This window comes from Panthera tigris, chromosome D4 (assembly GCF_018350195.1).
Source record: "Panthera tigris isolate Pti1 chromosome D4, P.tigris_Pti1_mat1.1, whole genome shotgun sequence".
NCBI lineage: Eukaryota > Metazoa > Chordata > Mammalia > Carnivora > Felidae > Panthera > Panthera tigris.
Genome location: NC_056672.1, coordinates 73,687,494 through 73,714,649, shown reverse-complemented (window position 1 = coordinate 73,714,649; position 27,156 = coordinate 73,687,494). Strand labels below are relative to the sequence as shown.

At 56.9% G+C, this 27,156-nt stretch overlaps 1 protein-coding gene across 1 annotated transcript in view; it reads right to left on the bottom strand.

The window, feature by feature from the left end:
- The window catches only part of COL27A1 (collagen type XXVII alpha 1 chain), a 140,205-nt gene that overhangs the window by 34,188 nt on the left and 78,861 nt on the right, over positions 1-27,156 (bottom strand). The window contains exons 22-36 of the mRNA XM_042963692.1: positions 26,214-26,258; positions 24,932-24,985; positions 23,216-23,260; positions 18,630-18,683; positions 16,736-16,789; positions 16,444-16,497; positions 12,237-12,290; positions 6,825-6,878; positions 6,265-6,309; positions 6,137-6,181; positions 5,822-5,875; positions 4,697-4,750; positions 3,748-3,801; positions 2,421-2,474; positions 445-498 (exon numbers count right to left, since the gene is read on the bottom strand). Of these exons, the coding sequence (XP_042819626.1) occupies positions 445-498; positions 2,421-2,474; positions 3,748-3,801; positions 4,697-4,750; positions 5,822-5,875; positions 6,137-6,181; positions 6,265-6,309; positions 6,825-6,878; positions 12,237-12,290; positions 16,444-16,497; positions 16,736-16,789; positions 18,630-18,683; positions 23,216-23,260; positions 24,932-24,985; positions 26,214-26,258 (774 nt within the window). The remainder of the gene's footprint in view (positions 1-444; positions 499-2,420; positions 2,475-3,747; positions 3,802-4,696; positions 4,751-5,821; positions 5,876-6,136; positions 6,182-6,264; positions 6,310-6,824; positions 6,879-12,236; positions 12,291-16,443; positions 16,498-16,735; positions 16,790-18,629; positions 18,684-23,215; positions 23,261-24,931; positions 24,986-26,213; positions 26,259-27,156) is intronic.

Here is a 27,156-nt window from a genome sequence, read left to right as displayed (position 1 = left end):
ATAGTACCTGATACATATGTGACTAGTCTGCCATAAATAGTGGCTTACAGGTCATGGGTGGCAATTCTGATTTTCCTGATCTTTTAGGATGTTTGGAAGATCCCAGATATCAAAGCTGCTGGCCCTGGGCCGGGCACGGAGCAGGTGCTCAGGTACTACCCTTAACCAAGAGAAGCTGTTGTTTTGAGGAGAAGGGCAGCAGCGAGCAGCGGAAGGTGGGGAGGGTTCCTAGGCCCCCGTCCAAGCGGGGCAGGAGGCTGCTGCGGTGCTGGACAGCGCTGCCTTCAATAGATGCCAGAGGTCTGCTCTCAGAGCTTTATGGGAACACAGTGCTTCTGAGAGAAAACTTAGGTCTGGGATGGGAGGGTAGTGGGGGGCAGAGGTAGAAGGCACTTCCAGAACACCTCCCCCCCTCCCCAGACCCTACAGCAGAAGGACGCTTACCTTCAGCCCATCGGGCCCTGCAGGGCCACCGTCACCCTCAAGGCCCGGCTCTCCCTGCAAAGGATGGTGGGGAAAGATGAGGAGACATTACCGGGGTGGGGGGGCCCATGTGCTTTTACTTCCTCCCCCTCCCTGGGGCAGGACCCCAACCCTGTCTCCGAGCAGTAGGGCCCTGGCATGCCTGGCACAGAGCAGGTGCCCGGTAAACGGTGGCTGAATTAGTGAGCGAGCAGGGGGGTTGAGGCACCCTCTTCAGAAAGGAGGAGCAGCCCCCAAGCCACGGCCTGCTCTATCTGCAGGGTTGGTCAGGTGGGGGCGACAGGAGGTCCTGAGTTGCAGTGTCCAAGTTGGCTGGCCGGACTGGGAGGCGGTGCTTGCCCAGGGCTTCAAGAAAGGCTTCGATGCCACACGGACCTCAGTCCCCCAACTAGGCTTCCCATTCACCGGCAGCGTGACCACGAGCAAACTACCTAGCCCCCCACGGGCACCTGTCTTCTCCCCTGAAAATTGGGCTGATACCCCTTCCTTTAAGGGCTCCTGTAAGGCACAGTATGAGCACCCCACAAACGGCAGCCACTAGGTACGTTATTTCTGGAACTGGAGCGAGCTCTCATGGAACTCCTCGGTGGAATCCCATTTCTCAGATGAGGACAGCGAGGCCAAACTTAAGACTTTTTTTCTTTTTTTCTTTTTGCCAGCAAGTCTGGGAAGGATACCAAGCCCCGGAATCCCCATCTGGCCCTCGGCTAGAGTCTCTGCTTGCAGTCCCAGCTCCAGAGATGCCCCTGGACTTTTCAGTTCTCCAAACGGCTGTCGCAGGTGTTTGGGTCTCTCTTTGCTCTCAGAGCTCAGCTGTTCAGCACCTTCTGAGGAGCCTCAGAAGTCGTCAGATGCAGGGATGGCAAAGGCGTGACAGGCGCACAGACTAATGGATTCACCAGGACGTGGCCCCATGAGGACAAGGCCTCCGGTCACTCACTGCTCTGTTCCCAGTGCTCTGAGAGATGTGCCTGGCACGCAGTGGGGCTCAAGTAAGTGCTCGTCATTCTCTTCCCTACTGCGCCTACGTGGAGCCTCGGGATCCTTCTCAACATGGCACTCCCAGAAAACTGCACTGATCAGTCTTCGTTGACACACAAGCGCTGCCATCTCACGGCTTCAGGCTCCACACTCATCGTCTCCCGCCCCGTGGTCTTTCTCGCTCTTTCTATGTCCTAACTCAATTTGTGGAGCCTCTGTTAACTCAGGGCAGCGGGGAGCAAGAGGCAATGGAAAAACAGGAAAGGTGAGAAATGAGGGGGGGAGCTTGGGCTGGGCCTGGTGTCCCCACGAACTGAGGCCCACACTAACTCCCCCTCCCTGCCGGACTCCACATTCTGCAGCCATCAGGTGCTAGAGGATGCCTGCTTTGTACCCCTCCCGGTACCCCAGGCCACATTCAGGCAGAGACCTTGTAAACTGGGCACAGAGCATAGAGAGGTAGACAGAGAGGCATCCCAATGCTTCACAGAGAAAGAAAAGCTTTGTGGGTTTCTGCCAGAAAAGGGGAAGATCACCTTCCATGGAACAGTTTTCAGGGATGAAAAACAGGTGTTTTTCAGTAAAAGTGCTTGCAGGTCAGTAAGTCTGGGGGCCCTGGATGAATCCAAAAGGAACCAGTTTCTTGGCTGCAGGCCTTCTCAGAGCCTTGAAAATGCTACTGCTGATATGTAAGAGGGAACACGGAGCATGCAGTGAGTCTCAGACGCTTTGACCGCTTTGACCGCTTTGACCACTTTGACCACAGAACCCTTTTCTTCGAAGAGTGCCTCTACAGGGTGGAAATGCTGGCCCACCAAGAGAGATAGACGGGATGAGGCTGAAGGGATGCAGGGTCTCCTTCTCCCTGAGGCTCGGGGAGGTTGAGTGAAGCCCTTCCCCCCACCCAAGCGCCCCTCAGGTGGCTTTCCAGGGAGAATGAATTTGCTTTGACTTACCCGCTGCCCAATGAGGCCCTGTTCCCCAGGGGTGCCCAGAGGCCCAAGGTCACCCTAGGAGAAGCCAAACACAAGTCCATGGGGGTGGGTGGGGCCAGTCCCAGCCCTGACTTCACCCTCCAGTTCTCACCAGCTCGGATTTCGGTGGGGAGCTGGGGAAGCACCTTCTTCGAAGGACCAAAGCGAAATTGTAAAATGCCAACCAGAGCCTCCGCTCCACGGTTGCCCTGGCCACGTCAGGACAGCCACGGCCACCACCACCATCAGGCTCACGTGGACACGGCACTGTTCTAACTGCCTTTTTATTTCCCATGTGATCCCTCACCGCGACCCTGCCAGGAAAGGTGTCTTCTTTTCCGGAGGAAGACACCGCAGACCGTGGGGTGACAGAACTAGCCCGAGCCCATGAGGCTAATAAGTGACAGATTCAGGATCCAAACCTGGGTAGTTAGGCTCCAGGGAGGATCGGATGCAGGGACGGTAACTCTGTGGCTGCCCACCTTCTTTGCTCCCCTGAGAGCCTTGGAGAGAAACCCAAAGGAGGAAGAGGCCCTACATGAGCCAGAATAATGTCCCCCGCCCCCCAGAAGATGACCGTGTGGGGATGTGCACACTAGTCTCCCTCCGTGCTGATGCCGGAAGGGCCCAAGGAGGAGGGGCTCTGAGCCCCCAGCCCTGCCCCCACCAGAAGGATCCCATTTCTGTCTGTTTTATATACGGGGTGGTTTTCTGCATTGTTCACGCAAAGGATTCTGGCACTAAGTCAACAACCAAAGTCCCAAGCCTGGTCCAACTCCCTCCGAATGGCAGGGAGACTCAGGCACGGACAGGGAGGGGGTGTCTGCCTCTCGTCCCACAGACCCTCGCGGGCTCCCCCAGGCCCTGCCTAACAAGGCCCTCAGGCTGTCAGCATCACTCATCAGCCCTGGGGCCTGCGTAGGGAGCCGCATCCTCTCCCACAGCAGAGAGGGGAGAGGGCCCTCCCCAGAGCCCGGGTATCAATGGGCACCTGTTTCCCGGCAGGTAATGAGGGGCACGGGTGCTGAGATACAAGTGGTATCGTGGGAGGCCAGGAGGTGCGGCTGCCCCAGCATGGGGCGGGTGCCAGAGAAAACACCACCGGGCAGGGGGCAGGGGGCAGGGGCAGGGGCTCCCGGCCAGCTGGGCCCTCCACTGTGGCCATAGTCAGGACCTGCGCCCCGGCCAGGAGCACAGAGAACTCATTATCCCGGCACAAGAAAGGCCCGTTTCTCTTCCGTGGGGAGGACGTGGCCGCCAGCTGGGCGCTGGTTTCAACAAGTCACTTTTCTCTTTCATCCTGCCTTACCTTCATCCCGGCTTCCCCAGGAAGGCCCGGCTCTCCTACTGCACCAGGAGGCCCCTGCAAAAAAATGCCATTGGTCCCTCCTACAGCAAGGGCTGGCCTCTGATTGTAAGGGAGGAGATAACTTAAGCAGGCCCAGAGAGGGCAAGGAACGTGCCTGAGGTCACACAGCATGAGACACAGAGTTGGGAGCAGGCTGCAGCCTTCTCGGAGCTGGGAGCTGGGATCATAGTGAGGGTGGTGGTTGGGCCCAGGGTGCTGAGCCTCGGGGCTCCCCTGAGGCTGCTGGAGCCCTCTCCTTCCCCACGAGTGTGGTTTACCACATTAGGAGCCCCTTGGCAAGCACAGGGAGGAAAATTTCAGGATTCACATAACAACAGGGGAAGAAGCCAATAAAGGCTGTGTTCAGGGCTGACTGATCCCAGTCCTTCCCTCCAAAGCTGGGCCGGGATGACTAAGGTGGGGAGGGGTCTGAGTTACCATCATGGGCATGGCCACCGCCCCTGCACGAACCCAATGCCGTGGTTCAGTTTTCTCTGGATAAGGCAGAGGTGTCTGAGGCCCCATGGGAGCCCCCTGCTGCATGGCCTCAAGAGGGCTCTCTCTGCAGTCAAACCTTGGTGCCGAGGTGAAGTCCCAGCAGGGGTGGGGTGCGGCATCGTTGTTTTCCCCGGTGCCACAGAAGAGGCACTGCCAACCCCCATGAGGGCCCTGGGACCCCTGCAGGCCAGGCACACAGCAGTCCCTGGGACAGGGAGCCCAGCCCCTCCCCTTATGCCTAAGGCGGATCTGCCCTTCCTGCCAGGGTGTCTAACCTTCACTTTCTGTGGGACACAGGACATGACCATCTGCCTCCCAGGCCAGGCCGGGGACCCCCTGAGGAGGAGGGCTTCGAGGGGCTGATGTCTCCCCAGCAACGTCCTGGGACAAACAAGGGGCCCCGAGCACTCACCTGAGGTCCCATCTCTCCAGGAGGGCCAAGTGGTCCCTGGGGTCCCTGAGGGCCCTGGAAGACAGACAGACACACAACAGTTTCGAGACGGCAGCCTGGGCCCTCTGGAGGGCCGGATGAGGGAGAGGATCCATAGAATCTGGGACTCTGCGGCCCACGCCCCCCATAGCCTGTGTCTGCAGCTCCCCCCTCCCCATTGGTCTCCTGCCACCCCTCCATCACCTGCACTCTCTCCTGTTCCTCCCCCTCAAATTCAGAGGGCCCTCCCCTACTCAGAAACCTTCCAGCTCTCCAAGCAGACTTGCTCACTCCATTCCTTCTGCCTGGACACCTCCCACCTGGGCCCCACCTCTAGAAACCCCCACCCCGCTCCTGCTCAATTCAGTGTTCAAAATGGCGTCTCTTGGGCCTCATGATGTGGGACTGTAGCATGACTCTGGGGGGGCAGAAGCCTCCTGTGCTCCCCCTGCCCCAGGCAGGGAACCCTCCTCCTGCGCCTCTCGAGACCATCCTCTCCTGTGCCTCCCCAGCAGTACAATTCCACTGCCTCCTCGTGGGGCACCCTGACACTTGGGCTGTTCTCCAAACCCATCCCTCCAGGAAGACCTCCTAAAGGGTCACCTCGGTTTCAAATCACTCACTGTCTCCTGTGGCCCTTGGGAGAAAGAGCAAGCTCTCCCCACGGCTTGAAGCGACCGGCCCCTGTGACCCCCTTCTTCCCGATGTCCGATGTCCAGACCCTACAGTTCTATCCTTCCCCACTTGGTGACCTCAAGTACTCTGTTTCCTCAGCTTTAGTCTGTGCTGAGCACTCTGTACACGTTACCGGTTCATTTTCACAACAGGATGGCAAGGTAAGGACAATTTATTCCCATTTCACTTGCAAGAAAACTAGGCTGGAGGACAAGAGTGCTTAGACTCAAGCCCAGAGCTCCTGAGCTCCCTGGTCAGCGCTCACTCTCTCTACCCTCCGAGGCCTGTCCCATCAGGGAAGCAGGGCCCTGGTACTGTCTCCCTCCAGCCTCCTTCTTATATGACCACATCCCACACTCCCAGAGGTGGCCCATCTGAGACCAGCCTGCCGGGGGGCAAAGAGGCAAAGGAGGGGGGCAAGAGGGCACTTACCGGTTCTCCTGGGAGGCCCTTGGTGCCCGGAGGGCCTGAGGGACCCGGGATGCCCTGCAGAGAGGGACAGAGGTGACTTAGTCCCTTCGCGGCTGTAAGCCTTCACCACGTGTGATGGTCCGACCCCTACCCTCCACCAAGTGACAGATGGGGACACTGAGTCTCAGGGGAAAGAGGCAGGCTGGAGGGTCGTCCGTGTAGAGAGAGTGGGCAGCTAGAGCCTGTGGGGTTTCCACAGCAGGATGGGAATTCGGCTGACGTGGCTATAATCTCCCGGCGAAGCCCCACGGAATTTCCAGAACTAGTGTCACTTACCGGGAAGCCTCGCACTCCCGAGTGCCCTCGCTCACCGGCCGCACCCTGGAAACGCATTTGGGGTCATTAGAGGCACAGATCACAAAGCAGGGAGCGGGGAGGGGGCTGGCGGCCTTGGCCTGACGTACCTGTTGCCCGGGCTGGCCCGGTCTGCCCTGAGGTCCTGAAGGGCCCTGCCGAAACAGCGTGTGAAGGTGGGACAGGGTGCTGGGGAGTACCCCTCACGGACACAGGACCCACACCCCATGGCAGATGGAAGGAACCGGTGTAATCATCCACCCCTCTCTCTACCATGCAGGTGGGAAACTGAGGCCCGGTAAGGGGAGTGGCTCGCCATAGTCACCAGCTGCTCTGGAGAACGAGGGAGCCTTTGCTCCTGCTGGGAGTAGAAGCAATCTCGACTCTGGGGGGCCCTAGAGGGGGCCAGAGGCCCCCGGGGAAGGCACCAGAAGGTACCTGCATTCCTCCTCACTCCCTCAATCCCCTGGCTCCCTCTCGTTCACTGCTCTCTCTCCGTCGCCCCCCTGCTCAGACTCCAGGGCCAGGAGGAGCGGCCGTGAGCTCTCAGCCTCTCTTGGACTCCCTGCTGCCCACAGCGGCCTCATGCCAAGGAAGCTGTGAGCCTTGGTTCCGGAATTCCTGACCCAGCGTGGGAGGCATGAGCAAGGGCAGGCCACGGGGTTGGTACCTTGAGGCCCCTGGACCCCTGCTCCCCGGCTGGTCCATCTGGTCCTCGGGGGCCCTGGAATAGGAAAAAAGGACTAGCATGGTGGACAGCAGGGGTCTCCCTCGGGCCGGGAACCAGGAGGGCAGGGCTGCCCAGAGACTTGGGCCTTTCCCGGCACCAGCCTGGGGCTCCCTTCTCCTCCCACTGCCCGCACATCCGGAGCCTGAGGCTGGCCACCCGGGTGCGGTGTGCCGAGATGGCTCCACCTGGAGGGACTCATCTAGAGGCCCCATCATTCTGGAATAGAGCCGGTGCTGCACAAATGACCCTGTTTAAAGAGACCTCGGAGGTCAGCCAGCCAACGCATTTCATAGTTGTGGAGGCTGAGGGCAGAGCCGAGCCACGCGTGGCCCAGTCCCTCCAGTTGGGCCTTCAGGTTCGGCTGTTGCATGCACTTCCCAGAGCACACATGAGGCAGAAGTAGGTGTGTGGTCCGCAATCCTTGGGGGCAAACCGAACCCTCAGGGAGGGTCTGAGTCTGCATGAGGCTGGGTGTCTGCAGCAGCCTCCTCCAGCCCGACGTGCAAGTCAATCGGGCCCTGCTCACGGAGGAAGAGCCGACATGTGGAGGGGGCAGGAGCGGGGCAGGGGGCAGGCCGCTGTTCCCTGGAGCCCCAGACAGGAATCTTATTCCTTCGAAAGCTAGGAAACCGCCTGGGGCGGGTGGAATGTGCTCCCTGCCCCCACTGCACAGATGCGAATACTGAGGCCCAGTCAAGGGCAGTGATTTGTCTCAGGTCCCTTAGCCCATCAGCAGGTGTATCTCCAGGGTTCTACCTACTGGCCCATGTGACCCCCTTACAGGAACTCCCACAGAGACACAGATGGGATCTAGAAAAGGCCCCCATAGAGAACAGTGCGGTGTTTGTCCTGCAGAGGATCAGAGAGGTCATGCTGGGGAGACAAAGAGGGTCCTGTGCAGGAGGCTGGCCCACCCCGGACCGGGAGTGCGGGGGGCCAGCCACAAAAGGAGGTGAGGGAACATGTCTGGCTGGAGGGGGGGGGGGGATGAGGGATTGAAAATAGGACAGGAAGAAAGCATTTAAAAATTGAACAAGGAAATTTCGTTTTGTTTTTTTAAACATTTTATTTTTAAGTAATCTCTACGCCCGACATGGGGCTCAAACTCACAACCCCGAGATCAAGAGTTGTGTGCTCTACTGACTGAGCCCGTCAGGCACCCCAGAAATGTTCAATTAACAATTGAGCCAAAGAAAGCAACAATTCCTCTTATCAGCTACCTGGGGCTTCCAATGCATCATCTCCACACCAACGGCCTTAAATAGAGCCTCATGGGGGCGCCTGGGGGGCTCAGTCAGTTAAGCGTCCGACTTCAGCTCAGGTCATGATCTCACAGTTTGTGGGTTCGAGCCCCACGTCAGGCTCTGTGCTGACAGCTCGGCGCCTGCAGCCTGCTTCGGATTCGGCGCCTCCCTCTCTCACTCTGCCCCTCCCCTGTTCGTACTCTGCCTCTCTCTCAAAATTAAACATTAAAAAAACATAAATAGTGCCTCACAAACTGAATAAACCCAGGACAGGGGACGACGCCGAGCCTCAGTTATCTTGTCTCAGAAATGAGGCTGAGAATCTCTCCTTTAAGGAGGGAGATAACAAACCCCCCCCCCCCCCCCGGCCTCTCATAAGTGCTCAGGAACAGCCGGATCTGCCAGAGGAGGTGGCAGGTTCGCCGAGGACAGGGACACAGAGGAGTGGCTTGGCAGATCTGGCCTCAGTCCCTTTCTCAGAGCAGGAAGCTCCAAGCACGCTATGAGAGCCAGCTGGGAGCTTTCAGAGACCCAGTACTGCACATTAGAGGCTGCGGGTGCTGGTTCTGGTTCTGTTGCTGGACTGCTGTGTGGCCCTGGGTAAGCCCCTTCCCCTCTCTGGGCCTCTGTCTCAGATGGACCCTGTCAGGCCGTGTGTCAGGCTTTCCGCCCCTGATTCATGAACAGGGGCCCGGTGGAGATAGAGACACATTGAAGGGGGGACATCCCGAGCCACAGGAGCTGGGACAGAGGCTCAGCTGCTGGGTGGGCATCAGGGCCCTCCTGAGGGCTGGCTTCTGGCCCCTGGCCTCTGTCTCTAGCCGAGGCACAGACCTCCCTGGAAAGGGACAGCTCTGGGAGTGCAGTGGAGGCCCAGAGGTGTTGATGGCTTGGTCTGAATCACACAGCACCCTATTTGTCCTTGGAATCAAGGCCTTTCGGAGAGAATGGTTTTGAGATCTGTAATAATGGTAGTGAAACAGTGGTGGTGGTGAGGATACTCACAGCTCTCATCCTCGTTTTGCAGTGAGGAAACGGCCTATGGTCACACTGCTGGTAAGCGGAGAAGCCAGACTCTGAACCTAACTCCGCCAGATGCCCATTTCTTTCCACCACTCCCTGTCATTGCTTCTCAGTGTGGGAGTGCGCTCCCCATATGGGGGTGTGCAGGTCAGGGCCTGCAAGGAGCCTTGAAGGCCCGAGCAGGATGCTGGAGAAGACAATGTCTAAATTCCCTGTTAGCTGGGAGGTGGCGATGCCTTGGGAGCCCCCAGGGAGCTCGGGGAGAAGCTGGTGCTGCTTGGAGGGAGGAGGGGGCCCAGCCACCCTCCCCCCACCCCGGCCCCCTAGGGCAGGGAGAAGAGCAGGATGGGCGCACACTCTAGCTCTTGCTCTGGGCCACGCTGTAGCTCGTCCTGTGTCCTGAGGGCCCCCCAGTCCTGCTCGCTCCTTCTCCAAGTGAACACAGGCCAGCCAGCGCTGCTGGAGGCAGGCCTGGGTTTTCCATCAGAACCACATGTCTGTCCTCTTGTAGCCACTCCCCAGGAGGAAGCTTGCAGTCAGAGCCGGGGCTGCCCTTCGGGCAGTCCGGGACAGAAAATCTGGCCAATTGCAGCTTTTGTGACAAACGGATGGACAGCCGGGAGGGAACGAACAGGCGCCCAGCGCCTCCCACACCACTGCCCTATCCGGTGCTCACCGCACACAAGGCGCCTGCAAAGGGATTTAATCCCAGGGCCCTCTGGAGAGGTTAGTTCTGTTTTGTTCACCCATTTTGCAGAGGAAAGCTAGAGGCCCAGAGAGGACTCAGTTGCCCAGGGTCAAAGAGGGAGAGCCAAGATTCGAGGAGCTCTAAGCCCCATTCATGGGAGCAGAGTCTAATGTCAGGCACGTGAACCTCAGAATCCTCACGACTCCCTCAAAGTGGGTGGTGGAGGGAGACTGTGGAATCCCCCAGGTAACGAACAGGGATTTTAGACATCGTCTTTTCCAGCACCCTGCCCCAGAGCAGACCCTGACCTCCACATCCCCCTGTGACGGGGAGTTCACTCCCACACTGATAAAGAGTGACTGGCGGCCGTGGGAAAAATGGGCATCCAGCTGATGTGCGTTCATACTCCGGGTCCTTACAACTTCCTCCTCATGTCACCCACCAAGGCCTGAGGTTCCAGAACTGGTAACTGGGAAGGCTGGGACTTGCCCCTGTCTGACCCCGAGCCCCCGAGGCCTATGGACCCAGACCCTGTCAGCAGTTCTACCAAGAGCCAAGGGCCTGAGGGCCCATCTTGTCCCCTCCTGCACATGGGCAGAGACGCAGGCAGGGCCTTCTACGTTCCCCATGGCACATATGGGGAAACCGAGGCTCGGAGGGTGGCCAGGTCTTGCTAAGGTCACTCGGCAGGCCAGTGGCTTCGTGGAGGCCTGTCCAGAATTGAGCTCTTCTGCAGGCACAGTATGCGTCTCTCTAGGATCCCCCCCCCATCCTTCAGTTACCCCTCTGTGAAGTGGCCAATGGTGGACCATGAGGCCAGGGACTCAAGGGGCTGTTCCCATAGGTTTTGCATTCCTGCCAAACCCAGCAGGGGGGAGGAGCTCATGTTCCCAATGCTTCCCTCCCAGCCCTGGAGACTTTTGATGTGGTTTGGAGCCTGGGTTTCCTCAAGCAGGAGATACATTCTTCAAGCCACTGCTGGGAAGGGGAGGTAAAGCCAGCGGGGGGAAGCTGTGAGTTGAGGACCTTGAACCCTCCAGCTAATCTGGCTTTCTGGGGCAGGGGGTGACATGCTCAGGGTCAAGGTGGAACTGGCTGCCAGCAGGCCTGGGTCTGCTTGCAGAGACCCAGGACATGGCACTGGGAGGGGCCCTGCTGGGCCAGAGGAATGCCTCTTAATCCCCCCTCTCCCTGGCTGACTGTTCAGGCCATCTGGTTTGGGGGAAAATTTAAAACCACTTGAAATTCAGCCAAGAGGAGACTGATCACAGATCCCCCGTATGGAGCTTGGATATCAGGCCTCGGCTGCCGGCTCTACCTGTGCCTTGGCGTTTCCCTCCTACAAGGCTGCCTGGCCCAGCACCCGGACACCAGTTGGGGGCAGAAAACCACTGCATCAGCCCTCCCTGCATGACTGAAAATGAGACTACGTTCAGTATGCCAAAGAGCCAGGTTCCCTGGGTCCCCATCCCAGCTCTGCCACTTTCTAACTGTGCAACCTGAGACGAGCGACTTAACCCCTCTGTGCCTCAGTTTCCTCGTCTATAAAACAGAAATAAGAATAGCACCTTCTTTATAGAGTAGTGTTGAAGACTAAATGAGTGAAACATGTGACAGACAGTACCTGACACACAGTAAGTACTTTACCTCGGGCCACTGTGCTCAGGCCAGCCCTTGCTTAAAATCCCCTGTGGCTCCCCACTGCCCTTGGAAAGCAGCCCACAGGCTTCGTTGTGCTGTTCGCAGGCTTGGCACCTGCTAATTCTTTGCCTCATCCCTCTCGCCTGCCCCTCTGCTGAACCACTGGAGACCCCGAAGCATGCCACACCTTCTCTCACCTTAGGGCAGTCCGTTGCCCAGAACCTGGCATCAGCTCAGCTGTCTTCCTCTCCCGAAGCCTTCTCTGAAACCCTTTCCAGGCTCCCAAGCTGCCTGTGCATCATCACCATCAATGTGCCAATGACCCTACGCTATGTGCCAATGACCCTATACAATCTCTTTGACCTACTGGATTGAGCCACACGAGAGCAGGCAGGGGTCATGCCTGTCCCATTCTTTGTAGTGTCTACAGAGCCTTCAACAGTGGCCAGCACAGAGTCGGTGCTAAATAAATGGCGGTTGAATGACCAACTAAATGAATGGATGGACAAACACAGGTACCACAGAGCTGGTCTGTACCCACTGGATGGTGAGGCCTGGAGCTCAGAAATGGGCTGGAAGAGATGGCTGGAAAGGGGGTCCCAGGCCAACACTCAGGCCCAGGATGAGCCTGGAACCCCGTGTGATGCCTGGAAACCACCAATCTCAGGGCTGGGCAGGGGGCAAGGACCAGGAGGGAGCCTCTCTGTCAGGTGGCCCCTGCCAGCATCAGCCCCCCGGGGACTGGGCCCTGCTTACCCGGCGTCCCTTTGCTCCCCTCATGCCTGGTGGACCTCGAGATCCTGGAGGACCCTGTGGGGAGGAGAAAGAGTTTGGAGAAGCCCCCTTTCCGGTAGCAAGGGGGCGAGAGGGAAGGCTAGGAGCATAGGGGTGAAGCCTGGCCGCAGCCTTCAGACAGGCAGTGCTTGGGAGCGGCCCCTGGGCAGGCCCAGTGCCTCTGCACAGAAGGACGCAGCCCAGTGGGAAAAGCTGTCCCACTGGGAGAAGTGGCCCACAAGCCAAGCCGTAACCCTGAGCATGAGTCAATGCCCTAGGCTTGATGCGGTGGGGTGGGGGGGAGGGGGGTGCTTAACCTTTCCTGGGAGTCCAGGAGTAAGAAGAAGCCTCCCTGGATGGATGAGCCATTTTCTCCTGTATCTCAAAATCGACAACCAGAAGCTACCATGCCATGCCTGACCAAGGTTCTCCTCAAATGCCCATTCCCCTTTTTGTCTCTCCATCAGCAAGGAGACGATGGCAGCCCCGTGATCTGTCCCCCGCCCTGACCCCGACTATCAGCTGCAAGCTTTGACCAGGGCAGAAAGAGCCCTGGGGTAAGGACGGGGGAAGAACCAGACCGTAGCCCTGGGGTGAGGGAGGGGGAGGCAGGGAGAAGGGAACAGGGCCTGGCCCAGGGAAGCCGCCGGGTTATCTGGTTTGATGCAGGAATGACAAGAGACACAAGGGAGAGACAGGGAGGGAGGGAAGGAAAACACAGGGTTGCCTTTGTTCTCCAGCACCTGGCACAGCGCAGACCCATGACAGGAACGTGGGGACCTGCTGAAGGACCCACCAACAACCTAACAACAGGCGAGGAGAGGACAGAGGGTGGGGAGGAAGCAGGAAGGAGGAGGAGGAGGAGGCTGCCTCATTGCCTCATTTCTCCCCCGGGTTCCGGCCCGGGCTGCACACACCAAGCAGCGCCTTCACGCACAGCAGGCCAGCCGGACCCCTCCACGAGCCTCCCAGCTCAGCAGCGAGCCTCAGACGGGGCGTGCTCCTTCTACAAGGAAGAGGCAGCTTCAGCCCCCTGCAAATACCAGGGAGAGGCCCAGCTCCATTTGGGGCCTCAGGAAAAAGTTGCTGTTCCCGTTCGTCCCTCCCCACGGCCTTGAGGGGTACAGACCCTCCATCAGCTGCTGCCGAAGGGCTGATGTGAGGGGCTGGGTCCCAACTTGCCCCTTGTCAGCAGAGCAAGCGGGGTGAGGACCCAGGCTTGGCCCAATAAGAAAGCAGATCTGACTCCGGGATGGCAGGAGATGGGAAGATTGGGTGAGGACGAGCCATTTTACAGCAGGATCTTGGACCGCATCAGGCATGCAATGCGTCACTGGGAAATTTCAGGAGCCAAGTCTTGACTCTGAGGCAGTAGAATAGAGGACTTAAAGGAGCAGACTGCTCCACCAGAGAGCCAGGTTCAAATCCCAGCCCTGCCACTTCCTAATCCTGTGACCTTGGCAAGTGATTTCCACCTTTTGGGCCTGTTTCATCATCTATAAATGGGGATAATAAGAATCCCTAGCTCCCGGAGTTGCTGGGAAGACAAAACGACATGGAAAGTTCCAGCAAAGGGTAGCTAGCGGCTCTCTCGGTCGGGGGGGTGGGGGCAGTAACTCGAGGTTCTGGAACCTGTCCCCAGTCCCCCACATAATGAAGGTCCTGATCTGGCTGACCTCGATGGGCCGTAGGAGGACATGGGTATTAATGTGATTGGAAAAGTGGGGAAATACTCATCAGATGTGAACGGTATCATCAGAAATGTCACCTTAACAGTAAGTCTTACTAATAATCGTGGTAATCACCGTATCTAATAAATAGTCAGTAATTCTTATTACTACCAGTCATCATGCACTTAGTATATGCAGATCATTTGCTGAGCATTACAGCATGCACTGTTACCACTTATTCCTCATAACAACCTCATCATGAAGGTAGTACGATGTTGGCTTACGGATGGGGAAACTGAGGCGCAGAGAAGATGTGACTATTGCCAACAATCACACAGCTAGAAAGTGGCCAGGATTTGACTCACACGTGTCTGATTCTGAAGTCAGATTTCTGGACCTCGGTGCTATGCCGCTTCCCAACAGCACTAGGGCAGCTGGCTGTCCGGGAAGGACCCCAAGAGATCCAAGTGACCCAGCCCCATATGCAGCAATGGCGAATCAATGGCAACCTTGGGGTCTGAAAGCAGCATGTGACTGATTTCACTCAGTCTGAGCCACCCCCGCCCCCCAGTACAGTTAGAAGCACTGAGGACACAGAGTGGGGAGGAGGTCTGCGGAGCCACGGAGGTAGAGGATTCAGAGGCCAGCACCTTCCCTCCGTACGCTGGCTGGGACATCCCCTGTTTTCCCACCTCCCACTGGCCTTCCATGTTGCCTCAGCAACTCTGTTCCAGGCTCCTCCTCCCGCTGGACAGATAGGGAGCCTGAGGCCCAGAGAGGCTGAGGTCTAAGGGCAGAGGAGCTCTAACTTGCTGATGGACCCTAGCCTGGGCACCTCCCACACTGATGGTCCCCAGTCACTGTGTCTCTAGGAGTATCTGCTAGACCCTTGTACCTGGGTCCCGTGAACACTGGGGACCCTCGTACCTGGGTCCCGTGAACACTGGGGACCCTCGTACCTGGGTCCCGTGAACACTGGGGAGAGAGATGGGACAGCAGCCTTCTGGCTGGGTGGGCTAGGACCCTCAGATTGCAAGTTGGGATCCTCAGCCACCAACCAGCCCCTCCAGCCCCAGGCCAGAAGTGGTTTTGCCTCCTCCCCATCAGGAGCCCAGATAAGATATGCCATCAGGAGCCCAGAGTGCTGGCTCTCATCCCACCTCTGCACTATGAGTTTTCCACCTCACGAAAAGGATTGTAGGGGGCACACAGAGCCACCCGCTGCGTGGCACCTCAGTCTTGGGATTATGGTTACTTGTGTGCCGGCTTCTCGTTCCCGGGGTAGTGCCTCCATATCCCTCCTCAGCACCCTCCTGCCGCCTGGCACACAGTAGGTGTTCAGTAAAGGTCTGTTAATGAGCGGGAGGCTATTTCTACTTGGCACCCCCACTAGACAGGATCTTAGAAGCAGATGTGTTTCATACCAGTCCTGCACCTTCGGGGTTGAGCAAAGGCCCAGCACATAGTAGGTGCACAGAAGAGTCTGGGAACCAAGCTGGCTTTGCCTCCCTAATTGGCACAGAGAACTGGTGTGTGCATGCTTCCCTTGGGTTCAGACCATCAAAGGCTCCCATTTCCTCCCTCATCAGATTCCAGGGAGTCCCTCAGCCTGGCCTTTGGAGGGACCTGGGCAGCCTGAACTCATCGTCCCCTGGCCCTGTCCCAGGATCTTGCCTGCGCTGGTCCCCGTCATCCCCTATACCCTTTCTACTTGCCTGAGCCCGCCCCTCCACCTCCCCAGAGTGGGCTCCCAGCTCTGAGCCCGAGCCTTGGCTGAAGTGAGAGCCCCTCCCAGCCTCCAGCCTCCGTCAGCAGAGACAGAGGGAACACACTCTGAGGGCTCGGAATGAGAGCCACCCCTCCCCACCCCCAACATCACCTTCAGGAGAGCAGATGGGGTCCCCTACTCTGACTACCCTGCCTCTCCCACTCCTCCCTGCCTCGGGGTCCTCAGGAATACCCCTGGCCCTCAATTATCACAAGCCCAGGCTCCCCGTGTCCTCACCTCCATGCTCTAACCCTCATCCAATGTGTCCCCAGTATTTCTCATCTTCTCCCCTACTTTCTCCATAGCAGGTGTCCCTTATTTATGGGGTTCTCTCTCTCAAATGCCAGAATATAATCTCCTAATGGGCAGCAGCAGTTTTCTGCCTTGTTCACGGCTGCTGTCCCCCGCTCCTGGAGCGGCTTCAGGCACACGTGACAGGGTATTTCTGGAGTGAATGAACAAAGCGATGATGGCATTAATGACCAAGATACCCCGTGCAAGGAACATCACTACATAATGAACATTAGCTGCCCAGTTTCATTTAACTCATGTGATGACACTATCATGACCACGATTATTTTCTCTGTGTTTCAGATGAGCAAAATTTAGGTTCTGAGAAGTTCAATGATCTTCCCTGGTAATATGGAGCTGGGACTCAAACCCGGGTTTCGTCCGACTCTGGTTTTGTCTGGACTCCTCACCATTACTCGGCAGTGGGTTTGAACTCAGGGAACGTGAGGGCTTTGCTTACCCGGGGTCCGGGCTCTCCAGGGGTCCCAACTGCACCTGGAGTTCCAGGATGACCCTGCCAAGAAAGAGATGGGAGAGAAGGAATCAGCTGAAGCAGGGGGCCCTTCCTCCTTCCGCCCCCGGCAGCCCAGCCCCAGCCCCAGCCCCAGCCCAGGGCCATGAGGGTGGCCTCTTGAAAGGGGAAGGGGTGGGTCTTTCTGAATGCCCAAGGTATGCGGAAGCAGGCAGAGGAGAGCAGAACTGTCACCACGACAGTGATAGGAGAGGGCAAGGCGTGCACACTTGCTCCTTACCATCGATCCCTTGGGGCCAGGTGCGCCTGGGGGTCCCATCATGCCCCGGTCACCCTGTGATGGAGACAGCAATTCAGGGAGGTGATGGCTGTGGGGTGGCTCTCTGGGGAGCAGGTGCAGAGGCCTTCCAGAGGCCAAAAAGGAGGGGGTAGGGACTTGTCTGAAGTCTAGAGTCGCATCACCCAGGGTGGTGACAGGCGAAGGGGCGCTGGGATTTCGCTCAGCAGAAGCCAGGAACCCGGCAAGCCCTGGGAGGCCTCGGCATCCACTGTGGCATGCCACACAGAGGGCTTCCCTCGGGCAAGGGTGATCCTGAGCAAGGATGAGCTAATGACACTGTCCCCTGTGATGCTGGCCCATGTCATGTGGTCCTCGTTGGGCACAGCGTCCCCTGGGCTGGGCCTGCTGAGGTGGAGATGGTAAGGGAAGGCGCTCTCAGTCTCCCCATTCCCTCGCCCGGACAGAGATGAGATGCTGGGGCATCTGAGATGCAACTCTCTTCCTCCTGATCCATCCAGACAGACTGGGCAGAGATGGTGGGTGGTGGAGACAGAGGCTGCTGGCAAAAGGGGCTCTGGCTTTGCATCCTGGCTGTTTTCGTGAGGCCCTGTGTTTTGTATCTACTCAGACGGCAAACATTTACCGAACGTCTTCTACGGGCCTGGCGTGACACTCCAGCCCCAGAAGATGCAATGGTGAGGAGCACAGACAGACCTTGCTCATGGGCCGTGAGACCCTGAGTGTCGTGGGGAGACGGACACAAATCACCAGCTCAGATGCAAACCAGAGGCAGTGCAGTGGGGGCGTAGGTCTCAGTGCTAAGGCCTTTCAGCAGGGGATCTGAGGCACCTGGGCTCGGGGGTGCCCCCTGAAGCTCCCCTCGGGAAGACCTGCTTGACCCGAGGGAGCTGAAGGAGAACAGACCATGATCTAGGCAGAGAGGGTGGAGGGGTGGGAGTAGGAGGGGTGTACCTGGCCAGGGGAGGGGCACGGGCAACGGTTTGTAGGTGAGGAGGGACATGGAACATTTGAACAACAGGGGAAGGCCAGAGTTGGTTTGATATCGCACTATGGTCGTGCAAGATGTGACCATGGGAGGGCACAGGGTGCCTTCTGTACTGCTTTTTGCAACATCTTGTGACTCTATAATTACTTCAAAATAAAAAGATCAATTAAGAAGAGAAGAGGAAGAAGAGAAAACAGAGGAGGAGGAGAAGGTGGTTGTGGTAGGGCAGAGGCTTCCTCTCTCTGGACCTCAGTTTCTCTATCCAATCAGTGGGAATAATACGGGCACCCAGCAAGGCCAGCTTGGGGATCAGACAAACCCATAAAAGGAAAGCAGGTACCCTCTAGGGCCCATGGTGGGAAACTGGAAACCACAGGGTGCTTGTGAGCTGGGAGCTAACGTGAGGCCCCGGGCACTGAACCTGGTTCACATCCCAGCTTTGTCACTTCCTACCTGGGCGACCTTGATTAAGTCAGCCTCCCCCCAAACCCCCCTCCCCCATCTGAGCCTCGGTTGTCTGGTCTGTAAAACAGAGCTGCCGGGGGACTAACAAGGCAGCATAAGGAACTGTGCCCTTTTTAAAAAAGATGGCTCTTTACCTCCCTTCTGTCGCCCGCCCCTATGCTGTGCCAGTGAGCAGGCGGGCAGGCCCACAGCAAGTGCATTAGCTGCTCCTGCGGGAGGGCAGGGCAGAGCCCCCAGGGGGTGCTGGGAAAGGGGACAATGGCTCTTTGAGGGTGTGGAACGCTAGGGAAGCAAGGAGAAGCCACAGGGGAAACAAGTCTGAAATCCTCAGGGCAACTGGCCCCTTCATCATTTTTAAGATTTCAACCACAAGTTCTATTTGTTTCTATATTCTACCCCGCTGCCCCCACCAACACAACTCACCTTTTCTCCCATGATCCCCGGCTCCCCGACCAGACCAATGAATCCCAGCAGTCCCTAGAAGAAACATTCACGAAAGCAAGAGAAAAGAGGCAGCAACGTGAATGCAAGCATGTGTTGAGTTTCAGAGGCAGCTGGCCCACATCTCCCCGTCTCTTCGGAGCTCCTCCCCGGTGCCTGGTAATGCGGCAGGCAGGCGTGGGGCTGGCACCGAGGAGAGCTGCCTCTCTCCAGGCACTGTCCTGACTTCCCTCACTCCACCAGATGGTTCTGATTCGGGAGCCAAGCAGTGGGGCCGCTGCCAGCATCCCTGGGAGCGCCACACATTCTTCCTGTGCCAGAAGCAGGCTGGGAGGCGGTCACGTTTGGGGGGGGGGGGGCGGGCAGGGATGGCCCTTAAGCGGTGCTGGGAAATCTGTCCCCATCTTTCCGGGCTCTGGGGCTGTTTCAAAGAGAGAAACAAACCCGCTAGCCAGGATGGAAACAGTGTCACAGCCTCCGCCAAAAGTCTTGATTGAAACGTAGGAAGTAGAGGCCTTTATACTGTCTTGTGAAAGGCTTCCTCTCCTTTCTGAAGGGCACACACACACTCACGCTGCGGTTCCTTTTGCTTTTTTTAACTCCACTGGGTGATAACTTGCCTCTGTGTTCCAGAGGCTCTTCTAGGTGGCTGCCGGCCTCGCTGGCCCTGAGTAGACACACAAGCACTGCTCAGCGAAGCTGGACAGCCTGGAGAAGCCACCCAGGAAAGCAGACACTTCCTTGTCCAGACCCCCTACTCTTCCCTGCTAAGGAAGATTTGAGCGGAGTTGGGGAGGGGGGAGGGGGTCTTGTGCAGTTCAGAGGTAGGACAATGGCTTGGGAAGAACTCCGGTTTGCAGCCAAGAGTTTCTGGGAGAATCAGCTGGCCAACCTGTCAATCAACTAGAGTGAAAACATGGTGCCCAGTTCCAAAGGGTGAGCTGTGTCTCAGAGACCGTTTTCAGGTCTGGCCACGCACCATGTATGTTTTGCGGCTGCAGCCTGGGACTCAGCTCTGGTCCGTGTGGCTCCAAGGCCCTTGTACCTGTGCCTCCACCCCAGGGCCTCCAAAGCGTGTGGCCATGAGCAAGGCACAGCGCCCCCACCCCCCACCCCGTACCCCAGCACCATTGCTGCACAACGGAGGTCCTGGTCCTCTGGGCTCAGAGACCCTTCTGGGCTGAGGTATGAGGTCATGGCTAATAAGTCACAGACAGTAACCAAGTATTTGACTTTTGCAACGACTTAACTTTAAAAAAAAAAATCAGACTATTTTCAAGGTGACGGCAATATTACTAACAACAGGCGGCACTTACAGAGTGCCAGGCCCTACACCTGACACTTCTCCTGTCATTGTCACCCAGTCTTTAGGTCCGTGGACCCTGGGTAAGTCACAGAGCCTCTCAGAGCCTCATCACCTGCAGAGGGGGGCGCTTTAGGAAAAGGTCTTTCCCGGTCTCCCCGGGGTTGTTCTGAGTATTGGAGATAATGCACGGCACATGTAGGCACTCCATAAACCTTAGTTCCCTCCCGTCCTGTTCTAATTTATTTTAAAAGGGCACAGGGTTAAGACGGAGGCCCGCGCGCCCCACAAGGGAGCACTCAGACATTTAGAGGATGCCGAGAGAAGGGAATAAAAACGGCTCTGTTAAGAGGCCCCTGCCCGACTGGCCCAGAGAAACAGAAATTTCATAGCTACTTTAAATTTATGAGTTGTTGGGTCCTGGAAGGCACGCGGGTCATAAACCTCAAACAAGAAGCCAAACAGGATCCTAATGAATAAGGGCCATACAGCAAGTGCCCCACTTCCCCATTCCGGCCCCCAGGACACCCATGGGGCAGTGTCCCAGAAGATCCTGGCAGGCCCAGTCTGTGGGTTGAGATGAAGCTGGCCAGGAAACCAGCCCTAGGGGCCCAGGGCTTCCACCTGGTGGAGGGGGGCAGGGTGGAGAAGCAGCTTTGACCGCTGTGGGCACCGCGGGCTCCTCTCCAGCTGGCGTGAGGACATAGGGGTGGACGGTCACCCACAGTGGGCACTGCACGGGCAGGATCTGAGTCCCCGATTTGGGGAAGGAGCCTGCCCTGGTCCTCACACTGTCTACAGATAAAAGGGCTGTTGTCTGCTTATGGGAGTTTTTCTCCCTCCCTCCTTCCTTTCCCTCGCTAGGCACTGGGACGTGCAACCGGGAACAGGACAGCTGTGGGTTCTCTACTGGAACAGACATCTCAGGGAGGGAGTGTTTACATGCCTGGCTTCTCCCCCGACAGAGAGAGCTTCTTAAAGGGAAGGCCCATCCATGCCTGTGATCATCTTTGTGTCCCCAGCACCTAGGACAGGGCTTGCTGGCGAGCCATCTACACTCTTAGTAGCTGTTACAGAACAGCAAGGGGTCAGGAGGTCTAAAGTTTTTCCAGTCCCTCCAAGGCGGATCTTGGGAACCCAGCGGCCCCGAGTGTCAACCTTGGCTCTGACACTTGTGCTACTGCCCGGGGGAGATCTTGTCAGGCTGCCTCGCTTCTCAGAGCCTTAGTTTCCTCATCCGTGAAATGGGGAGACTAACATCTACCGCCCTCGGGTTGGGGAGGGAATCGCAGGCAGTGGGGGCGACGGTGTTTGGTACGGAGCCTGGTGCAGGAGCCCAATCAGTGTGGCCGATACTGTGATCCTAAGGAGGACCTTATAACCCTTCACGGGGACCCTCTGCTTCTGCCATGAACAGGAGATACCTGCCCCTTTCCACAAGGGGGAGGGGCCAAGGGCACAGCTGGCGTGGCACCCCCACCACAGGGCTCCAGCTCTGTCTCACAATTCAGACAGGCCCCTCTCTCTTGCTCTGGTCCCAGAGAGCCAGGCGGCTAGCGAGAGACTGCGCCATCCACGGGGACCTTCGTGCCGCTGCCCCAGGCCAGACGCCCTCTCTGCCTGGCCCCAGCTTTCACTACTTATTTGCTTAGTCATCTTTGTTAATCAGATGGCCAACGTGGGCTAAACCGGGGTTCCTGGAAGGCTCTGTGGATGGAATTCAGGGCGTCCCTGAGCTTGACTAGGAAAAAAAATTGCAACTTTTATTTTCACCAATCTCTAGCTGAAATTGAGCATCTCCCTCAAATCTGAGTATAGCCAACAAACCCACGATACCTGTAACTGTCACAGATATTTACATGTCACAGTGCAGTCACCGTCGCAGAGATTTCGAAATGTGTCACTAAGACTTGTCACTGTTCAAAATTGAGGTTTTGCTGTTAGACATGCTGCTGGATCTCATTATTCAACGCGTTCATAAAGAAGGATGGCTGTGAGTAGATGGCACTTAACTTACCTTCATAAATCACATTTCAATATAATCGATTGCCTTTGCAATCCTCCATTTTGCATTTTTGTGCATTTAAAAACTCTAATTCTTGACAAGGGGTCCATGGGCCTCACCAGCCTGCCAAAGGGCCCAAGGCACAAAAAAGGTTAGGACCCCAGGACAGAGTGCTGTGCAAGGACCCTCCGTGTTCCGACATCCTAGGATTCTGAGTATCTATTTCCCGAGGGCCCTTACCATCAGCATAACTATGAAATTAAATTTGCTGATCGCATTGCCTTTTTTTTCCAATCAGGAAATATATCCAGGCCGTGACAGCCCTTCCAAACTCCCGGGCTTCCCACAGAATGCGCTCGAATGACACTGGAAAGGTTTCAAAAATCCAGTCCACCCCCTGCTTTAATTCCTTTCTTCCCCCCAACAGATGTTGCAGGCCTGGTGAGGAAACCCGTCGTGCACGACTCTCACGCCATTGATGGCGTTTCTCAGCAGAGAGATTCTTCAGGGTCCCCAACGCCATTCTTTCTTCTGGCCTGAACCGGTGCCTTGCAGAGTTGAGGGGGTGAGGTGCTTCTTTAAGGCAGTGGAGGAGATCACTACCTTTCAACCTGCCGTCCAAGCCCAGAGGTTAGGCTTTCAGGCTGTGTCGGGCTACAGAGGAGGGGTTCTGTGGTCTCTTCTCCCAGAACTCACAGCTGCTTCTCTGTAGCACCGAGGACCCTGGGCCTCAATAATGAAGGTCGTGATTCTCAAACCTCCTTTTTAACGACGACTCGCGGCCCCCTCTCCTCTTCAGAACTTCGCCTGACTTCCCCGCCTCCCAGAGCCCCTGGCTTGAATTTCACTTTCCTTCTAAGTGAGGGTTGCCTGGGCCAAGAGCCCCTGGCAGGTGGTTCTGGTTCTGGTTGTCAGCTTCCCCATCTGTAAATGGGGCACGGCGGGCGATTAGTGGAGGCTCTTCCAGTTTTAACGTTCTGGGAGCAAAGTCATGTAACCCCTTTGGGGCCAACGCTCCAAAAACATCCACAGAGCTAGGCCATGGGACTGTGATTCACGGCTTTCTTTCTTGTTTGGTGACTTCACCCCCATGGAAAGTCAGTGGCCATATCAGTGGAAAGGGGAGACTAGCTAACTGACCCCAGGAGCTAGGCAGGGGGACGAAAGGCAGGTGCATGTGGAGCATTCACCAAAGGGCTTGGCACAGAGTGAGTTTTCGATAAAGAGAGTCATTGTGTTCAGAGACCAGTATTGACTTACCTGCTCACCCACTGGCCCTGGCCGTCCAGGGTCACCCGGCTCTCCCTGCAAGGAAGCAAAGAGAAAGATGGCTTGGGATGGGTGATGGGAGGTCCGGGTCCCCCTTGGGGAGCACCCCAGCTGACTGGCCCTAGCCCCCACCGGTAGGGAAGGGTAGGAACCTCAACTCCAGCTTCTGGCCTTACAGATCTCAAATGGCAGGGACATGGGACACTTGGACAGAACCTCTGGCCCCAGACATGGCCCTAGCCACCCATTACTTGCACCCTGATGTCTGAATCTAATTTGGGCCCTTCATCAACCTGCCGCATGTTGTGGAGGTGGCAAATGAAGCTCAGAGAGGCGAAGCGATCTGCTCAATGCCACACAGCAAGCTAGATGTAGGGCTAGAATTGGAAACTTTGGCCTGACGGATTGAAATCCCCATTCCTACTGTATCAAGCTGCCCACCACAGGGCGAGCAGGGAATTAGGGAGTCGGGGCACCTGAATCCTAGACGCTAACCCACCAGAGCTCTGCTCCTGGCTCACAAAATGACTGGTGAGTTTTGTCCCTGCCCTGGACTCAGCGTCCCTAACTATAAATAAGGGAAATCAGACTCATTTGTCCTGTAGGCTATTTCCAGCTCTCACGCTTGGTGGCCTCTTGGAGCCTTGTCTGCTAGCTTTATCCCATGCTGGGGTGGCTCCCGCTTCTGCGGCAGCCACGGCTGCCCTGGTCTCCCCACGGCGTGAGCTGCAGAGAGGCGAGCAGACCCGTGGGATAAATCCAGCCAGACTGTGTCACTGCTCCCACCACAGAAACCCAGCTGGTATCTGAGGGAGACAGACCCAGACCTCAGAGGGCAGGACAAGGGCTCGGACTAGCCAGGAGTTTGGCTCACAAATGAACGCGGCTCACCGCCATCGGGTTTGTGCCTCATCCTCCCCTCCAGCTCCTGCCCCAGGCCTCACGCCCACGAGGACCAGAGGGGCCAGACACATGGGCCATGTTCCCCGAGTGGAGGGGGACACGGATGACCTGAGCTACCCTGGCTCTGCCCTAACCCTGGTGAGTCGGCCCAGCTGCAAACGTGGCCCAACATGGCCCCCAAGGGGAGTCCTGGGAAAGCCCGTGAGCGAGGCTGCCCATGTGCCCGTGTGCCGGGGTCATCACCCTCCTACACAGGCCAGTTCTTTTATGACAATTAAAAAAAACCCAAAAACCTGTTAACGAATATAATACATATTTACTGCACAGGATGGGGAAAACCTAGAGGCCCACAGAAGGAGACAGAAACGTCCTATACTCTCACCACCCAGAGAGAGCCCCCGTCCATACTGCAGCCTCTGCTCCGGGCCCCCGGGAACACAGTACAATCAGCCCCCACCACAGGCCGGGGCCTAACCTTCCATCCGTAACCTGCTTCCTGCCTCCACCATGTCCACGCGCACGGGCATTTCCCATCCGGTGAACTTTTCCACTACACCACCTTTCGTGGCCGCATCGTATCCCGGTACTTGAACACTACTCTGTTGTTGGACATTCAGGTTGTGGTCATTTTTTCCCCTCTGGTACCAATATGTTGTGATAATGGGGACCATCTCCCTCCTTTCCACAACTGCCTGTGGGATTTGGGGTCCTTCCTGGGGCCCTCATTGACTGGCTCCCCTTTTCTTCTGTTCCCCCAGTGTCCCCCTCAACCCACCAAGCCCAGTCACCTCCAGGACTCCTCACCTTCATGCCATCCGGGCCGGGCCTACCAGGAAACCCCTTCCTGCCAGGCTGGCCCTGCAACAGAGAGAGGTGAGTGAGTTGGGGGCAGAGGCAGCCTTGCTGGGGTCCCAGCCCTGGTGCAGGGGAGGGTCACAATGTGGGGGGGAGGGAATTGGAGCCCCGGGGGCACCAGGCTATACTGGAGATGCAGAGAGGGGTCTGCACCTGTGTGACCTCAAGGAAGTCTCCCCTCCCAGGCCTGTCCTGTTTGTAAATGGGGATGTTGAAACCCGCTTTCAGGGAATGAGGAAAAGGGAGGAGGGCACAGAAGATAAAAGGCCCAGAGGAATGGAGAGTTTATACCAGTGGTTTTCAAAATGTGGTCTGGGGATCCCTGTGGTCCCTGGGGCCCTTTCAAGGGACTGATGACCTCAGAAGTATGGTTCATAATAATGCTAAGACACTGTTTACTGTGTCTCTCTCCTCCTGAGTGTGAGCGGACTTTTCCAGAGGCGACATGACATGTGGTAGCATGAACAGATTGAATGCAGAAGCAGATGGGAGAACCCAGCCGACTTCTATTAAACCCGACATTAAAGAGATTTGCAAAAATGGTAAAACAATGCCACTCTTTTCATTAGAGCATTTTGCTCTGGAAAATATAGCTGGTTGGGTTGTTTTGTTTTGTTTTGTCTTGTTTGTAGAACTATTATTTTTGTTAACATGAAATGGGTTTATTATTCCGTCAAATGAATTAATAAATACATTTAAAAGTTTTCAGTTTTAATTACTAACATCAATAGGTGGAACCCACACAAAGAAAAGCATTCGGGGTCCCTGATCGTTTTTTTGAGAGTGTGATCAGGCCCCAGGACCAAAGTACGCACACACTGCTGATTTACACAGTCAGCTGGGGTGGATGGACCCTGTGAGAGGCCACCTGGAGCTGAGCAGTCGGGAGGGATGCTTGCAAGGTTAGGTTCTAGACTGAGACACGGGGCCATCCCCTCACTCTGAGCCCGATGGCCTCGGATGACACCCAGACCAGCAATGCCACTCTCATGGAGAATCAAATGTAGGAGAGTAGAGACAAAGCCCAGCACATGGCAGCCGGGCCACCACGGCTGGCCAGCTTCCTGTCTCTTGTCTCTCTCCTTTGGTGTCTGTTCTAGTCCCCTCTCTGGCTGGCCCAAGGCTCCCTCTGATGACCTCTCTGCACAGCACGACCCAGATGTCATCTGTCTGCACACAGCTCGCTCAGCGCTGACAAATCCCACCTCCCCTGGGGGCCGGCGACACTCACCTCTAAGCCAGGGGCCCCGGGTGGCCCCATGGGTCCCTCATCTCCCTAGAGTTGGGAGACACAAGAGAGGAAAAAAAGAGAAATTAATCCAGTGAGACTCTCAGAGAACTTGACCTGTAAGGAGGGAAAGGGATGGACAGAGGAGAGCCTTCCTGGACCAAGAGAAAGGGTACCTCTGGTCCCCCTGCTGGGCCCCCTCTCAGGCCACACAAGGACATCTGCATGAATGGGACCCCCCATGTCATCTGAATGTGACAGGCCCAGGTTCATGACAGTGCTGGGCCGAAAGTCAAACCCTTTCATATGCTGTGGATACAGAGCCCCAGGCTGCAGCTCAAAGATATGAGCCCTATCCTGAGCTCTGCCATTGATTCTGCTAAGGCAAACCTTAGCCTCACCGTGCCTCAGTTTCCCCTGTAGAATGGTGTAGAATGGAGAGGATCATCCTAAAGTATGATGATTAGCCTAAGTTGAGTTGCTGGAGGACAGTGATGATCTCTTATTCCTTCCTGAGGCCCCATCCCCTACACCGTCACAAACACCACTCAAGATAGGTGTGCAGGGTCTCATGGACATGTGGTGAGTGAAGGTGGGGACAGGGGCATGAGAGAGGGAGGAGATGAAGAAGTGAATGAATGCGGGAGTGGATGAATGAATCCATGAAATTGTGAGCAGGTGGCAGTCTCTTTAGTGGTCACGTGGGTGTAGACAGAGGCACGTTGCTGGCGTCCCTCTCCTCCCCTCCCTTTCCACTCCTGGCCCTCCCGCAGGCTAGGGGAAGCCTCCAAGCTGGTCTCTCTGGCATGGCAGGCCTGACCAAGAGGCCCCCTCCGGAGCTTCCCCCCCACACCCGGTTTCCAGGAAAACAGCCCCACGTGGCAGCTCCCGGAGCCAGCGCTGGGACCCCGCCAGACCCAGAACCAGCCTGTGAAGGGATCCATGT